The sequence below is a fragment of the Pteronotus mesoamericanus genome, unplaced genomic scaffold, assembly GCF_021234165.1.
Source record: "Pteronotus mesoamericanus isolate MK-2021 breed Mesoamerican mustached bat unplaced genomic scaffold, CSHL_Meso_final contig_105, whole genome shotgun sequence".
Classification (NCBI taxonomy): Eukaryota; Metazoa; Chordata; class Mammalia; order Chiroptera; family Mormoopidae; genus Pteronotus; species Pteronotus mesoamericanus.
The window spans coordinates 15893712-15912835 of NW_026555006.1; the positions used below are offsets into that span (position 1 = coordinate 15893712).

Genomic DNA, 19124 nt, shown 5'->3' on the forward strand with positions numbered 1-19124 from the left:
ATTCTCAGTTTTTAAAACACACATTTTTCAGAGAGTTTAGTGAGTTCTAAATGCCTTATCCTGTCCTATTCATTTAACATGTTATATAGGCCATACTGTCCTGCAGCCTCAGTTGAGAAAACCCAGGACTTGTTAAAGCAGCATGGAACAGACTGTCAGCGATCTATGTCTGGAGGAGTTGCTCACTCCTACTCCTTCTATTTCTACAACTTTGCCCTAGAGCCCATAGTAGAATAACATCCTGATGCAAACTGTGAGCACAGATCAGGAACTTTCTATTTTCTTGATGGGCCCACTTAGGTCTGGGCTTAAAACCCAGAGCAAATTCTGAGTGTGCAGAAGAGGGTGCCCTGATACGTCCCAGGCTAACTCGTCTCACTGAATTGGGAATGTGGTGCCTGCTGGTCAAACAGTGCAGTTTGGACATTTGCTGTCATGTCTTTTGCTTGTTAAATAATCTAGTAAAATTCTACAGCCTGTTCTCAGATTTCAGAGGATACAATTTGATTTAAAGTTGAGTATGAGAATCCAATATTCTCAAAATCCTAACGCCTGCATAATTCACATACCAATTTAAGTGTCTGGAACTTTGTCTTAACAAAGATTTTTGTTTAAGTAATTTTAATAATGTCCAAGCTTTCCTTCTAAGGAATAATAATTTTCTAAAATATTTAGACATTTTATGAGTATGTATATGACTTGGAATATGGTCAAGAAATAGAGTAGAAGTATCTTTCAAAAATTAAGAAAATCCCAATACCCTTGAAATTAGCTTAGATAAAAAACTAATCACATATCTCTGAAATAAAAGTTAAATTTCTATTAAATTTAAACAGAAGTTATAGGTTAAACATTGTTTTCTAAAATCAAAATTCCAGTTTATTGCATCTAAATCAGACTACTGGATATTAAACACTGTTCCTTTTTTTAAAACAATAACAAGAAAAGATGGGGGTAATGAAGAATTATCCTGGTTGGTTTGGCCTGGGTCCAAGCAAAGTATCTATCATATCTCTCTGAAAAGGAGAAAGTCACACAATTACAATGCAATAAAATACAAATTAAGAGGTAAAGTGGTTTTTAAAATGTCATTTAAAATTTATGTCAGGGATACATATATAAAAGGCATCTGATAAGATTGTAAAAAGGAAACACACCAAGGTAAGTTTAAATAATAACAGTCACTTCCTAGTATAAACCTGCTCTTTCCTTTGAAAGACTCTTTTACTGAAGTTTGATAAAACAGTTTTACAAGGATTCAGTAAAGAAACAATTTTGGCAGCTCCTGTTTAACTTCCTGCATAAACCTGAGTTTCCTCATCTGTATAATAACTTTTAATTGTAGCAATATCTTAGGCTTTTGCATGATCTGTAGTACTTGATTTAGAGAGAGTAAAATGTCTCAATTTTTATGTGGATTTTGTATTTCATTTAATAATAATGATCTTTGTACTAAAGGAGTAAAACGATCACATGTAAGAGGATGAAACCAACAGTGGGAGATTAGTTTTAATAAAGATAAAGAGATGGGTCTTGGAAGCATAAGATGGGAGATTTCTCAATCACGTAGTTAAGGTAATCCTAAGAAAATCACTTTTATCTAGAAATCTTAGTTTCCTTGAATGTAAATTGGAAATATTTAACACCCATTTCTAAATATCATTATGAGTTGAATGAGCTAATGTATGTGAAAGTGTTTTATAAACTCTAAAGAATTATAAACACTTTAGACAACATTATGTAAGCCAGTTTCTGCCTTTTAGCCTGTACTATAATTCTCTTTGGCACTTCGCCATCCTTCAAGTCCTGACACTCCAAACCAGTTGCCAGGTTGTTTCACAAACCCACCTCTTTCTAGTTCAGTTTCACTTGGACAAATATAATAGATTACTACGGTAATTTCTTCACTGTAATATTCTTATAGCCCAAAACCCTACCATAGTGCATACTCAGTAAATATTTGCTCAAAGAACGGTCTACTTGTTCTGCCTTCCATGTTTCCCAGCATTAATTTAATATGTGTGTTTCTATATTTCTAAAACTCTATTTTGAAGATATTACTTACCTTTTATTTTTCCTTTAATTTGGGGGGAAAAGGTAAAAACACCCAAAATACATAGAAAAAGATGGCAAACACTTGTACAATGAAACATAAGAGTAGAAATACTATCGCGAAATAAATTCTCTAGAGGCTGCCCCCAGGAAAGGAGTTTCTTTGTGCAAAGCCCCATTGAAACTGGCTTCTACCAAAAGCTTAAACCTTAATTCTGTGCAATGCAAGACTTAGGCCCCCAGCAACCAAACCCCATCATGCCAGGAGAAGTGTTCGAGTCTCAACAAACAATAAATGCTAATGTGGTAGTGAATCCTGTTGACAGCAGGCTACATCACTTGCTATAATCTCAAGGCTTGAACCTCAGGTCCCCGTCCACACTAGGAACCAGACTGACATTACCCCTGCCCATGAACCCTGACTTGATGGGATAGGGCTGGAGCCAATGTTCTGCATGTCACAGTGCGGTAATATTCTGGTTTTTGATCACATCAGGGACGGGCCAGAGTTTCAGAAATCTTGTCCCTCAAAACCTCTAGAGCCCAAGGATCCATCTCCCTCCCCTTTTCCTGCTGTGCAAGGCCACAAAGGGGGATGGGCAATGCGGAGATGAGGGGCAGTTGTGATCCTAAAAGTGCTATTGATCCTCTCTCCATGGGTCTCCCTAATGAACCCTCCTGCAGCACGCTTGGTGCATGTGCTGTCTGGTACTTTGCCTTTGTAAAATACATACCCACTCCAAATCGACGAATGTCATCTTCGCCTTGGATATTTTTTAATAAAAGATATAAAACCTTCCTGATAAAGCTGAAGTTCCCTTTGAAGTAACCCTCTCCAATCCTGTTCTCACAGCATTCACTTCCCAGAGGCAGCCTTTACCATAAATTTAATACACATTTTTCATGTAGACTAAAATCATAAGCTTTCCAAAATTTTGATTCACTCAGGGTTAAAATTAATAGGGAAATTATAGGTCATAATGTTACTTGATAAGATATCTTGATAGAAAATAATGGTTTGACATTAGAGACTTCAAATTACTTTTATATTGGGTTGGCCAAAAACTCTATTTAATTTTTTCCATAAAATAAAAGACACATCTTCCATTTCACCAACAACTTTATTGATTTGGATATTTTGAGTATGTTGGCTATCTCCTGCTGTTGGCTTCAAATGGGTAGAGGCCACGGGAGCTGCTAAACATTTTCCAATGCATAAGACAGCCCACAGCAAAAAATTATTTGGCCAAAATGTCATTAGTACCAAGAAACTTCTCAAACCACTTTTGACACATTTGATCAGTCATAGCACCTTCTCCATATGCTGCATAAATCTTTTGTGTGTGTGTTTCAGTTGTGTTTTTACCTTCCTTGAAATAATAATGCATAATACACAGAAAATGTTGCATATTTTCTCCTATCTTTAATATTAAAATGGTTGCACAAAAGTTCAATTTTTGATAAGTTGTTAAAAAATGCATGCTGATATAATAGCTATCACAGTACAATCTAACAAAATTGTTTTGAATGAAGTTAAAGACAACTGAGCAGTACTAGAGCCATTGTATGGAGAAAACTAAACAAATTTTTTGACCAACCCAATAAATTATAATTCTTTGAAGAGCTAAGAAAGAAGAAAGGATATATGAGTTAAGCTTGTGTTTGGCTATAAGTAACATAAAAACTGATTAATAGTTTATTTAACCTCCCAAAAATATAATCCTTAGCCTTTAAAATACTACGACAAAAATCATAAAAATTTATTTGTATTAAGAAACTGTATTTATTTATTAATGTATGGAATATATTTGTTAAAAGAAAATTTTGCTCACCAAGAATGAAATCATTAGCACACATGCACTAGTTTGTCAAAAATGTTAGCCAAAGAACATATCTGTATAGCCCAGGCAATAGTGTGGTAAAGCTGGACTGGAGCTGGGGGCTGGATAGAGGTGGGTTGGGGGGAGCAAATTGGGGATATCTGTAATAGTGTCAACAGTGAAAAGAAGAAACAAAATTGTTCAGATTCTGAGTTTAGCCTTCTTTCTGCTTGCATGGCATAAGGTTCAAAATAAAAGATGTCTCTAATTGATTCAAATCCAAACACAAAAATGAAACATTCTCTTCAACATTCCAGTCTATACATTTACTAACTATAAATATGTCAACTTAGAACACAATTTTAATTTTTGTGTTTAAATAACATCACATACATCATAACATCGTGCTTATTTTTCTGAAATTTGCTTTTATCACTTAACACTGTTTTCTAAGATTTATTCCAAATTTGTCATATTAACACATTGAAATAAATATCATTTCAACTTTTGTATTGTAGTCACTCATGTGAAGGTGCCATATTTTATTTATACAGTTCTCCACTAATGATCATTTAGGTCATTTCCAATTTATCAACATAGAAACGAGGTTTTTATAAACATTCTTTTCTCCTTAGCATTAGGCTACTAACAAATTAAACAAAGCTCTGGGAGATGTGGAAAATCCAAACAGATATCATTTAAACATCTATAAAGACAGTAGTGCTACTACATAGGAAAATGTAATAATTTAGAATTAATCACAGAGCAAATAAATGAATAGAAACCAATCAAGTGATGCAGCAGCAGGGGCAGGGTTGCAGATCTTTGTGAAAAGATGGAAAATGTAAGTAATATGTAACTAGACCTTAGGGGACGTTGGCTTGGAGACCACTCCATGGGGAGGGCACTGAGAAATGAGCTGTAAATCAGGGCTCAGCCTGCCAGCCAAGGCAGTTAGGAAAATCTCCTTCAATGTCCACAGTCAACATGCATTTCAGCCAGTTGAGAAAATAATCTGTAAAACTACTTAAAATGTTTTATTTGTTTATTTGTTTCTTTATCAGGAAAACATAATTTTATATTCAGAAGAATAAGAATTATATATGGAAATAATGCAGCATATCAAACAGATAATTTTGCTATTTTTGTATTAATGAAATTTTTAAATTTGGTATTTTAACTATTCATTGCATATAAGGCAATTTGTCATATTAAATTTCTAACAAATAAATTTGTGGTTTTAATTTAAATTTATTTATTTATCGAACACTTGCAGTCAAATAAATCATTATGGTTGGAGTAAATCTCCACCTCCTACTTGTGACCCAAATCTAATCAGCACATCTGACTTCTCTGGCCATATTTCCCTCGGGTTGGATACTTAAGTTGTTCTTTCTTCTTTTCCATTTTTTTCTATTTCTTTTTTATCCTATCGCAAATTATGTTGTAATTAATTTATTTTATTGCCTTTATGAATATTTCTATAGGATGGAGTCCCAGAAGTGGACAGTCTTGGTTCATATTACTAAATTGCTTCCACAGAAGTTCTGCCAATTTCTGTTTCTACCATCAGTATAGCAGAGGACCTGTCTTATCAATTGTTTGCCAGTACAGAGGAAGCCCATTTAAAATTTTAAAACTTTGTTAATTTGATATCTAAGAATGCTATCACATTTTAATTTAATGTAATAAATTTTTATTTCTTTATTCGTGAGGTTAAAGTTTAAAGTATAGTTTATTAGTCATTTTTTGTGAATGAAGTTTCTAATCATTACCCACTCTTTTATTGGAGTCTTAGTGTTTTTTCTTAATGATTTGTGAATGTTTTCATATTTTAACATGCTTATGTTTACTGTAATATTTGCCTGATTGCTCCTTAAAATAGAAATTTAAACATAAGAAACAGAAAAACTTGAAAAGCTACCTTAAAAATAATGGACATCTATTGATACTGCTTTGCTTTTCAAAGTTTTACAACAAAGTTTTGGTATTTGAAGATTGGAGAAAGGTAATAGGATAATGCTAAACCAGTAGAAACAAATGCCTATTTTGGGAATGTTGAATAATATCTAAAAATATTATTTCTTGTAAAAGCCTTTGAATATTTGCAATAACATTTAACAATTATTTCTTCAACAATACTTAACAATTAATTATTAAGTCCTAAATATATACTAGGCACAATTTTACATTCTTCCATATAACTTTTATAATCATTATGCTCAACAAAATTATTATTCTCACTTTACAGATAGAGAATATGAGGCTCAAGTAAGTCTGGGAGCCATGTCTAGTAGGTAGCAATTCTTGGGACTTAGATGTTTTCTACTGCACCATACTTAAGAAATAAGAAATCTAAATCCCTTGCATTATACAAAATTGCAACTAAATAAAATTAAGTTACATAAATTTTGACTTTTGAGTCTTACCCGGCCTGAATCCAAAGCAGTGGGCATATTTCTTAGTTCATACACAGCAACCTGTCCATCACTGTCTCCCACTAGAAGACAATCTGTTTGTTTAGCGAAGAGAACAGTTGTGAACTTGATTCCAGGGTTGGCAACATTCACAATTAGAGGATCCAAACTGTAATGAAATATTTTAGTTGTAAATTCAATTGTTAATATGTTCTTTATATATACAGACTAAGAGAAGTCTGATATTCTTTTGGTGATCCTGTGTAACAAAAATCAAAAGCTTCTTTAAGCATTTTCAAAATCCAAATAACTGTTTCTTATTCTTTATTCATCAAAACTTTCCATTTCAATTAGACAGATTAAAGCAATTCACAATTAAGGTGTGAACTTACAAGTTTAAATTCCTGTGATGGTCAATTTTCTGTATTAACTTGGCTTGGCTATGGCACTCAGTTGTTTGGTCAAACACCCATCTATGCATTCCTGTGAAGGTTTCTTTTTTTTTTATTTTATGATTAACATTTAAATCAGCAGAATTTGAATAAAGGAGATTACCCTACAGAATGTGGGTAGGACTTACCCAATTTGCTGAAGGCCCTAAGAGAAAAGACTGAGTTCCCCGAAATGGAATAAAATTCTGCCTCCTGACTGCCTATGGACTCCAGGCTGCAATATGGACTCTTGCTGAAAATGCCAGTTTGCCAGGCTGTTGTGCAGATTTGGGACTTGGTAGGCACCACAATGATGTAAACCAATTCCCAAAAATGAATATCGATCTCTCAATCTCAATCTCTCTCTCTCTTTCCCCTTCCTCCCTCCCCTTTTTTCTCCCTTCCTCTCTTTATTGGTTCTATTTCCCTGACTAATACGACCCCTTAAATAATAAACATATTAATAAAAGGATGTTTTGGTCCAAATGAACCTCTGAAACATAAAAGAATATTTTGAACAAGACTTTTTCCTCCTCTGGTCATCCAAGGCATCCACTGATGCCCGTAAAAAACAAACAAAAGCAGCAACTTGAGTATTTCTTTCAAAGAAATGCTGTTTTAGGAGCTATAAGTTTTACCAGAAAAATTAAAATCAGATGTGGGATCATTTAATTAGCCACTATCCATTATACATTAGTCATCTCATACTCAAAAATAAATTGCTTTGTGATGTAATCATTGATTTTTGGTTCAAACTGTTTTATAGAATAAGACATGAAATTTTAAGGTTACTGAATTACTAACTTCTAGGGAAAAAGTTTGCCATTAAGAATAAACTTATTGAATTTTACATCATTTGTTGTAAACAAGAATGTTTTTCCCTGCTCCTTCTGCTGAAACTAGCATAAAGATCTCCAATATTTTCCAACTGAAGTGGACTCATTAAACACTTTATTGTAGCATTACATAAACTTACATGTTAAACAGGAATAGCTGGGTGTACAGACTGACAGCTGTTAGAGGGGAGGGGGAAGGGGGCTGGATGAAAGTCCCCCTTCCCTGGGTGAAGGGATTGGCCAGAGAACATATGTGCAGGACCCACAGCCACAGACAACAGCGTGGTGATGGCCAGAGGGAAGCGGGGCCGGGGGCTGGGAGGAGGTGGGCAAAGGGGGAAAATGAGGACATAGTGTCAACAATAAAAATAAAGTTAAATAAAGAATAGATGGATGCAAATGACACTCTAATAACTTTTGTGTAACATTCAAAATGTTAATTACATGCATGCCCCTTTGATACATTTTGAAACCAGGTAAGAGAATAAATATATTTGTAAAAAATAATTATTTTTTCCTTTTCTTTATCTTATTATAGAAAATCTTTAGCTAAAAAAATTAACTGCCTCTGCATTCTTATATAAACAGGCAATTAAAAGAAATTAGAGGTTTTTATGATATCATTCATCAGCATGTTAATCATTTGAGGAGATAAATGATATAACCTATTCTCATTCAAATATTTTTAAAACCATGTAAGTTATTAATATTAATATAACATCTCAGCATGCATTTTTATTCTTAAAGGACTCTCACAAGTATAAACTATTACTTGTTTAAGAGTAAATATAGTGTGGGGCAAAAGTAGGGTTACAGTTGTGAGTACACAAAACAGTTTATTTTTATATTATTATACATTAATTATTGTATTATTTTCCATACAAACAACTGTAAATCTACTTTTGCCCAACCCTGTACAGTTCCCTCTAATATTGATTATTAGGTGTCATTGAGTTTGAACTGTTTCTACTAGAAACATCCCTAAGAAAAATATTAACACTTACGTGCTGATATGAAGGTCCCAAATCTCCACTCTGCTCTCATTGGCAGCTGCAAATATATAGGATGATTTTGGAGACCAGGCAATATCATAAACAACATAAGTAGTTGGATAAAAACTCAAAAATGGCTTGGGATTCTCCTGTTGCCATATAATAACGCCCCAATCGGCAGAACAGCTTAAGAATACATCATGACAAAATGGATTCCATGCTATTTTATACACTGGACCCTTAAATTAAAAATAAATTAAAACACATAGGTAAAAATTATTTAATATCTGATAGTTTAAACTTCACCAACAAATTTAAAATGCTTAGATTTCTATATTTATCCACCATGTATTATTGTGTGGATATTATTTCAGTTGAGAGTAAGCTTATAAATTGAATCTTCTCTAAATTATGCCATACAAAAATATAAAAATATAGTTGATACAATACTCACTAAGTATTAATACATATTATACATATTTACTTAAAAATATAAAGAGTATTAAGAAAAAACAGAAATGAAGAAAACATAGATGGAACAATCATAAAAGATAGAGAGAATAGGTACATGCAAGGGACCATTTTATCTTGGGATCAGCATGTTATCAATGTGCGAAGTTTTCCAAAAACAAATAAAAGTTGTGGCTTCTATAATGTGCAAAAAGAAATTGAGGATATCTGGAAGCCAAATAAAATGCCCCACACATTATTAGTGGTGTCCATATAAGAAAGCACTGAGTTGGTACTTTTAATTCTGAAGTTGTATATTTATTACATGTTAAACATACTGTGTATAATGATATTATTATTTCAGAAATATTAAATGATACATTTTTCAATGCTTACTATAATTAAACTAACCTTATGTCCTCTGTAGGTATCTAGGTATTGTTCATTGTATGAACAAGAACACTTGTGAATATGACCTTCTTCAGTGCCAGCCAAATAGATATTTGTGTCCTACAACACAAACAATCAAAATGCATGGGATTTTGATACATTAGTAAATGTGCTACATAGAAGATTAGAACATTCAGGCTCTGTTACAATCAATTCAAGAACCAAAACCAGAAATGCTACCTTAAAGATAATTGTCTGTTATCTTTTTCTATCATGATTTTACAATAATTAAACTACCTGATGGCCCTCCTGTGGAAAGAAAATAGAGATTTGTTCTTTGCTGCAATAGAGGATAGAACTTAACATCTTACCCAGAAATTACATGGACAAATGTTGGCTTAAAATGAGGAAGAAACTTTTTAACACTTAGAGCTATCTGACAATGAAACTAGCAGTCCGGGGAAATAGTTAAGTATTCTTTCATTAGAACTAGTCAAGGAGAAGACAGATGACTTAATAATAACTATTTATGTATGTAATGCTGAAGAAATGATTCTTCCTGGGAATAAGAAATTGAACTAGATGGTGTCTCAGAATTCTGTAGCTCTAAATGCGTGTATTAAATAGGGATTTTAAATGTATTTCTTATAGTGAAGTCATAGTCAAAAAGTCTGAAAGTAAGTGTTCAATATCCTAATCATGTGCGGTCAGCATCACCTGGGAGCATTTTCGAGCTGCAGAATCTCAGGCCTTATCCCAAACCTACTTAATCAGAAGCTGCATTTGCACAAGATTTCCAAATAATTTATATGTACATTAAAATTTGAGACACACTGCTCTAGTGTATACCAGTACTTAAGGCTGAAACTACTAGATCATGGGGTATATGCAGTTTTAAATTACACAAAAAGTACAGTTTTTCCCCAAAGTAGTATTACAGATATACATTCAGCAGTAAATGAAAGTTCCCTTTGACTCACATCCTCTTCAATAGCTGGTTATATCAAAAATCTTAAATTTTACCATCTATTAAGTATAAAATTATACTTAATGGTTTTGAATGCTATTTATGTGAATATTAACAATGTTGAACACACTTTATTTCCTCTTCTGTTCATATTTCTTGACTATTTTACTAATTATCTGTTATTTTCATATTCATTTGTATAAGTTCTTTATGTATTCTATTCCATATGCTTTATCTATTAAATATGTTGCAAATATCTTCTCCCAGTGTATGGCTTTTAATTTTTTAGTGTCTTCGGTAAATAATAGCTTTCATTTCAATGTAGCTGTATATATATGGCACTTATATGTGCTTTGTTTAAGAAGTTTTTCCTACTTTGAGGTCATAGAGATGTTCTCCTACATTTCCTTCTAAAAGTTTTTAAAATATGATAGAGTAGAAGTCTAAATCTAATTTTATCTGGATAATAATTAACCCAAGACCATTTAGTAGTAGGTTATCTTTAGAGATTACAGTCTAAAGTTGGGTAACTCAGTATACAAACTCTGAGACTCGGAGATTTCCATGCAAAAATTGTATAGGGGCATTTTCTCAGGAGCAATCTCTTTGAGTAAAATAGGAATGGGTGGAGATTTAAGTTGAACTATAGTACAGTTGCAACAGGAGGCTCAGCACAACATACAAGGAGCTCTGTAGCTGAGGCAACTTTTCAGAATCCTGTCTCTGGGCAAGGAGGCCAGACATATTACACTCCCCCACACCAGAAAAACAGTCAAGCAGGATAATAGGCTCAAACCAAACCATACCAATAATCAAACAAAATGTAAATGATCTAAACATCACAATTAAAAGGCAGAGATTGTAAGATTGGATAATAAAGCAAAACCCAGCTATATGTTGTCTATAAGAAATGTACTTTAAATATAAAGATACAAGAAAGAAACAAAAAGAAAGAACTCATGATCACAGACAACAGTGTGTTGATTGTGGGGGTGAGGGGAGTGGGTATAGATGGGGGGATAAATGGTAACGGAACAAATACAATAAAAATAAATAATTAAAAATAAATAAATGAATAAATAAATAAATAAATGATATAAAGATACAAATAGGTTAAATGTAAAAGAATGGAAAGTGGTAAACCATGATAACACAAGTTAAAAGAAAGCTGGAGTGGTTACATTAATATCATACTGTATAGTCTTCAGAATAAAGAATATTGTCAGTTATAAATAATACTGTTTCATAATGATAAGAGAGTTGATTAATCAAGAGAATATAATAATTCTAAACATTTATGTACCTAAAATAAAGCTTCAAAATACATAGAACAAAAGCTGATAAAATTACAAGGAAAAATAGAAAAATCCACTGTTACAGTTAGAGACTTCACTACCTCTTTCTCAGTAATTGGTGGAACAAACAGAAAATAATCTAGGTAGAGTAAACTTAAATAACACCATCAATCAACTTAACCTAATTGACACTGATAGAATATTCCACTCCAACAACAGATTATATATATTTTTCAAGTGCACAAGGAACACTTATGAGTAAAGATAACATTCTGGGTTTTAAAACAAATCTCAAAAAATTCAAAAGGATTCCATTTTTTTTTGTTTGTTTTCTGATGATGATGACATTGAATAAGAAATCAATAGCAGAAAGATCCCTGGTCACTCCCAAATATTTAGAAGCTAAATAACATTTTTCTAAATAACCTGTTTATCAAAGAAGAAGGCAAAGGGGAAATTAGGTATCAAAATGAAAATACAACGTATCAGTTTGTGGGGTGCTGCCGAAGTAGTACCTAGGGGGAAAGGCATAGCACAATTTGCCTATATTAGGAAGAAGGTCACAAATCAATGATCTCATCTTCCACATTAAGAAACTAGAAAAGTAAAGCGCATATAAAACCAAATTAGAAGTAATGAAATAATAAATATAAAAGTATAAATCAATGATATGGAAAACAAAAAAAAGCATAACAAAAATCAGAGAAAGCAAAAGCTGATTCTTTGAGATCAGTAAAGTTTATAAACTTCTAGCCAGACTAATCAGAAAAAAAAAGAGAGAAGACACAAATTAAGAATTAGGTGACATCACTACATATTTTACAGCTATTAAACGATACTAAGTGCAGGATACTAAGTAAAAAGTAATGTTGGGGGAGGGGATTCCTTTGACAGCACTTAACAATGCCAACATAGTCATTTGTTTCTTCTGGACATCAGGCTCCAGGTTACTGAGCTTTTGGAGGAACAAAGACAGGCTAGTCTGTACATGGCTGCTTTGCAGTTTAGTCTGAACCTTAAGGAGGAAGTTTTGTCTTTGGGTGGGTGGGTGGGTGTGTGTCTGTGTGTGTGTCCCATCAAAGTGGTAAGAGAAGACACCCCCAAGAGACCACCAAGCGCTGTTCTTTCCTGTCCTGGCCAGGCCACCACTAAGCAGAGCAGCCTCACGTTGTTCCTTGTAGACTTTTGCCTGTCTGCTTTTAAATTGAATTTCAGCTTCACTGGCTATAGTTATCATTGAGCAAGTGCCTCACAGAAGGACAAGTCTCTCCAGTTTTCAAATCATTGCCTTAAACTTTATAATACACTAATTTTTAAAATCCAGTTTATGTGTGATTCCTGGGGGTCCCCAATGTTGTCACATCCTTCCCATTCTTGGGATGAGACATTTTCACAAAACTGGTTAAGTAGTATTAAAGTTCTATGAGATGGGAATAGATGGTCCTTAAAAGTGATCTGTGATCAGATAAGCCAGGGACCAGCTATATAAATAAAAGCTGAAGAGGTTCCTCTACTGCAGGAATTTATGATTTTTAATAAGTATGCAACATTTCCTGAACTTTCTTTTGTTCCTATGCAACACCTATTATCATCTCTAGAAACACAGTTTCAGAGATGCTAGATTAATAGGGACTAGGAATTCCCATGGAGGAGGCTATAAAAAGAAAAGTATAATGTGGTCCTCTTCATGCCTGGGAAAGTAACATCAGTCACGGACTTGTTATTCTTCCTCTTCCATCCTGAGGAGCTAGGTTTGGCACCTGGTCCCAACAGTGCATTGGATGTGGGATCTGATGGTCAAATCTGCCCTGAGATTCTGATAGCACCATGGGCCTGGTGAGGTGGAATTAACAATCCCACTGAAAAGCCGTGTCTCTGCGGCTTCTCTGTGGTCTTTTTTTCTCTGTCGCCTTCCATTTTAAGGAAATACCACTGAAGGGTAACCCCCTAAATAAAACCAACCAACCAAAATGTCTTGCCAGTCATTGTGAGGGAGTTCTGTAGTCCCTCTTGAGACTTTTTTTTTTTTTTTGCTGTCATTCCTCTTGAGTTACTATAAAGGTTACCTTGCTCTCTTCCTGTTCCTCCCCTCTCTGTACATCTTGGTGTGTATAGGTGTGTGTCTGTTCAGCCTGGTGTGCCTTTTGAGGTCTTTTAGTTGCTCCAAGAGAGCTGGAGTATGTTGGCTCTCTGGACAGCAAGCCGGAGTTGCTCAGCCTGCCCTGGGGCATATGAGTCAGATTCCTCAACCCAGTAGGCCTGCCTCTCCATAGCTGTAATACTTCTGACTCTCTTTATTTGAGATGGAAGGAAAATTTCTCCACCTGGCAGATAGCGGTTGACAACCCCACCATGTACATACCCTCTTGTCCTGCCAAAATAGTATTAGATTTTTGAGCACTTTGCAGCTAAAAGGATCACATACCACCCTACCCGACCTGTGGTGGGTGAAGTGTCTGTGCTTTGCCCTGTGACAGTCTTGCTATGGCTCTTTGACAGGATGTAATCAGAGTAGCCTCAAGCTAGCTGAACCTCCTTAATAGGGTTGCCAGAAAAAAAAAAGTAATATTCTACAGGACAGAAGGAGACTAGACTGGGTGATAAGTATACAATGGAGTATGCAGATGTTGTGTACCTGAAACTTATATATGTGATTAACCAATATCGCTCTTACAAATTTAATTAAAGTTGAAAAAAGAAAATAATTACTTATAAATAACTTTTAATATAAGTAATGTACCATGCAATATTTGGGACATACACTAAACACTATTTGCTGTTTATCTGAAATTCAAATTTAATGCAAGCATCCTGTATTTTTATTGCTAAATCTGTCAACCCTCCTCTTGGAGCATCTGGATTCTGGAGGTCAGCAGAAATCAAGTATTGATAGAAGATAAAAGGTTGTGTCAACTCTGTGCTTCCTGCTTTTCTTCTGGTTTCCCTTTTCCCTCACCAGAGACTACAGTGTTTAGTTTTGTTTTCTCTTCATCACTGTTCCCTCCACTTCATACACTGCTTCGTTAGCATATATTTCTACACCACTTGATTGTCTAAAGCTGTGGTGAACTGAGGGTGCGTAGTATTGTCTGGCATGTGCCTTTTATCTCAATTTCAATGCACAGTATCTACTTCCCACTGTGTGTCCCAGGGCTTCCTGTCGGGGGTGGGGGAAGGGTGGTGGCAGGGATTCTTTATGAGCAGTGTGTCAACTGGAAGGGCACGAGGGAGGCCCTCCTCAACAGAGGCCCAGGGGCACTGTGGGAAGTGAGGTTGCTGTTGTAGAAGTATGGTGACTGTAGGAGCCACCTGGCCTGTGTGCATGTGTGTCCTTTGCCCTTATGTAGAGTCCCTGAGTTTTCCCAGAGGCAGTCAAATGAAAGTACTTATTGCTCAAGTATGTTTCAGTCTTGGGGTTTTCTTATTGATGCTGCTGGGGTGCTCACAGGACTTCATGGTTGAAAGGAGCTAGAAACACGGCTGTCATCTGTGTTTCTGGGAACTTTCTGTTTAGCTACTCAAGTCTTTTAAATTGGCTTTTAGCCCTGGCTGGGTTGAGCACCAGCCTGTGAATTGAAAGATCGCCTGTTGGATTCCCCAGTCAGGGCACATGCCTGGGTTGTGCGCCAGGTCTCCAGTTTGGGGCATGCGAGAGGCAACTGATCCACGTTTCTCTGACTTATTGATGTTTTTTTCTCTCCCTCCCATTCCCTCCTTTTAGAAATGAATAAATAAAATCTTTTAAAAAATAATTTGGCTTTTAATTAAAAAAATAAATAAATAAAAATCAACTAATGTAATTTACCATATTAATAAACTTTTTAAAAAATATATTTAATCATATCAATAGATGCAGAAAAAGCACTTGATATAAACACATCTATTCCTGACAAAAAAATAACTCTCAACGAATGGTAATATAATCGGACCTCCTGAAAAAGCTTTCAGCTTACATCGTACATAATCATACTTAACAGTAAAAGACTGAATGTTTTCTCCCTAAGATCAAGAACAACACAGGGATGTCTGTTTTTACCACTTCCATTCATCCTTGTCCTGGAGTGAAATCAGGCAATAAAAAGAATGAAAAGATAACCAAATTACAAAGGAAGAAGTAAAACTTTCTTTACAGACTATATAATAATCTCGAATTCCTTCCACCAAGGACATTTTTAGGACACCAGATGAGAGTTTCTCAGTCCAGAACTGTTAAGCCAGCTAACTCTTTGTCTGGGGAAGTGCAGATGGCAATGGTGCTTGTATTATGTATTATAGGATGTTTAGCCCCGTCCCTGGACTCTGTTCACTAGTTGTCAATAGCATTCCTCCCCATGCCCTACCTCCTATGGCTGCAACAACTAAAAAAAATGTGAAGACATTGTGAAATGTCCCCTGGTGGGAAAACACTCACTGCTCTGCCCACATTGAAAACTACTGGTCAAGAATTAAGGTGAAAAGTAGATTACAAGTATTTAAAAATGAAGGCAGTTAGCATAGGACAGCAGTGTTAGAAAAATGAAACATAATAAAGGCCTGAGCTACATTAACAAGTAGTAAGCTTAGACTGGAAGGAGAGGCACAATAAGCCTTAAATATCTTTTGGATGATAGGATAGAACAGATAGGAGCTCAAGTTTTGGTTTGCGTAATTATCGGAAAACATAAGGCTATGTTTTCTTAGAAGTGTGTCATCGTGGCTGGATTCTTTGACTCCAAAGCCCATCCAGATAAAAAGAATTTGAAAAAAGTAGAACTTCAGGACCTGTGCTTTGATCTGACTCTGGCCTTGATAAGCATGAACTTAAGTGGCCTTCCTGATCCTCAGAAATATGTCACAGCTCACACTGAGGATACAGAGAACTATACAGAACATTTGGCTCTGTCAGTATGACAGAGCAGCAGAGCACACAGGAAGGGCACCGAGAGGCATTCAAGTTAAACACGCAGTCATAAAGAGGATTATGCCATAGTTCCTAGAAATACAGACCTTTCCTCTGGAAAAGTAAATAAAGACATAGTAAAGTCCATTAGAATGTGCTAATCTATCTTCAGTTGGTAGCTATGTCTGTTTTTGTTTTTTGTTTTTTTTTTACTTACAAGATACAATATTAATTATTGTAACATTCTAACATTTCGTCTTGCTTTATATCTTAATACACTTCAATTATTGGAGGTTTTATATGCAACAGTAAATAATCAATTGAAATAACTTACCTTGGGATGAAAAGCAAAACACATTCCAGGAGCTTGTCGAGATATCAAAGCTTCACCTTTCTTTTCCTTTTCCCCTCCTCTTTTGTTGCTGCCAGTAGTAGTTCGCTTCAAACGCATCAAATCTTTTTTTAAAGAAAAAAATATATCTCTTAGGTTCCTCAAGATTTTCAAATTGCAGAGGTACACAGGTTTTTATTTTCTTCATGGGGAAACAGTGTGATTTTGCCATTAGATCTGTTCTTTCATGGCTCTGAAAATGTAAGGTTTAGGTGCTTACCCTTGGATCAGGATGGGATTTTTAGCAGTTAGAAGAAGCTAAGATGGTGAGTGGACGATGTACATACCAGGGGAAAAAAATCAATTGCCACGTGACTTCACATGATGCAGGGCAGAGATAAAAGAAAGGAAAAAAGACAGGGAGAAAATAGAGGAAAAGGCTTTCTGCCTTAGAAAAGTAAGTTTATAAATAATAGTGTTTGAGAGTGTTACTAGATTCAACTGAAATCCTAAATTGTCCCCAAACCACTTTGATTATTAAAATTATTTTAGAAGGGTAAAAAAAAGAAAAAATATGTTCCTTTTTTACCACATGAGGAAGTATTGTAGATATGTATCTCATCTGTAAATAATGATTTCTGCTATCTTTTGCATGTGATTTGATTAAAATTAGCAAATACCAGAATGAGATGCTTAAAAAAACAATGACCAAGCCCAGTTTTATTTTCTTACTTAGCAAAATCAAAATTTGTCACCTCCTACACACAGTTTACTAGGATTTTTTAATTCAGCATATAACAAGGGAAAGAAAATTTGAAATATATACATTTTTGATATATTTTTTACCATGACAGTCCAGTCCTTTCCGTATGACCCATTTGGAGATTCTTCCATCTGCTGATATAGAAACCAGTATCTCTCTTTTGTCATCACCTGTTGTTCCTCGATCTTGTTCTATCCACTGTAGTTGCCATACAGGTCCCAAATGTTTTTGAGGTGATTCACTGAAACAGGAAAAGTACTAAATATAGAATTATTATAATATATTTTTTAAAAACTTGGAGTACAAGTGTTAAGGCTAGCTCTGGAGAACACCATGACCTACTTATAGAATGATGTTTTTAAACTGATAAGAACAGATACTACACTTGATCTTAGCCAAAAAGCCAAGAAGCAATAGAATGATGTTTTTATTGTTCAGAACTAGACTTTTACTTTAAATATTTTGAAAAACAGAAAAAATAATAATTTTGCCACTTGATATTCACTGTTATTTTTCTCATTCCTTAAAAAAAAATTTTTACTGCCTTTAATTATATTGGTTGTCATAACAAATACAAAAGCAAGTTATTTCCTTTCTTCTCAAAATCTATTTCATTTACTTTATTCCTTTTATTTTTTTTTCCTAGTTGTCTAGGAAAAAATTTAGTTTATTTTAGATATATTGAATATATATAAGAATCTTTATAAGGATTTTTTTCATAGCATAAATGAAGAAGCTGTTTAAAGTTTTATTCACTTCTCGGTGTATTTTAAAATCACTTGTCAGATTATTGACTGTTCTTCCATCAGATTAATGGGTTTCTCTGTTCCTTCCAGTGAATGTCTTAATTATTTTTATGCAAAATCTCCAAAATAATAATTCTGAGCCTTTTTAAAATCATAGATATCTGTGATTTTCTTCTTGAAAATAAGCCAGCACTTACAAAACTGCAAATAATTTCAAAGTTAAGTTTAGGAACCCCGTCTTTAATGCTTATTTCCATTGAGTCTTAGCAAAGTTTACTCAAACACTAATGTAAATATTCTATCTCATTATTGCCCCCTTGATATTTAGTTAATTACAAAAACCTAACATATTTGGTATCTTTCCCCTTTAACTTTTTTATTTTCTCAATATGACTCATTCTTTTATAAATTCTAGATCTATTTCTCTTTTAAATATTAAATTTATTGGGGAGACGTTGGTTAATAAAATTATGTAAGTTCCAAATGTACAATTCTATAATATATCATCTGTATATTGCTTTGTGTGTTTAAATTCATTTCATTCCCTCATTCTTAATCATTTATGTCATTCTGTTACCTATCTAATATCATGTGACAAATGATACTAGTATGCAAAAAGAAAGACTTAATCCTTGCCCTCAAAGAGCTTATAGGTCTCCTCAGAAAGATGATATATACGTAAATGATTTTCGTACAGCATGTGCTGTGATATATGTGCTGTAATAAAGGTGTGTATAGGATGCATAAAGGAAAGA

General features: G+C 34.3%; 1 protein-coding gene and 1 pseudogene across 1 annotated transcript in view; both read right to left on the minus strand.

The window, feature by feature from the left end:
* Positions 1–951: 951 nt before the first annotated feature.
* DNAI4 (dynein axonemal intermediate chain 4) overlaps positions 952–19124 on the minus strand; it is an 89060-nt gene continuing 70887 nt past the window's right edge. The window contains 6 exon segments of the mRNA XM_054572654.1: positions 952–1016; positions 6302–6458; positions 8561–8787; positions 9410–9508; positions 16864–16985; positions 17707–17864. Of these exon segments, the coding sequence (XP_054428629.1) occupies positions 966–1016; positions 6302–6458; positions 8561–8787; positions 9410–9508; positions 16864–16985; positions 17707–17864 (814 nt within the window). The 3' untranslated portion in view covers positions 952–965.
* LOC129071433 (uncharacterized) lies at positions 17934–18038 on the minus strand (annotated as a pseudogene).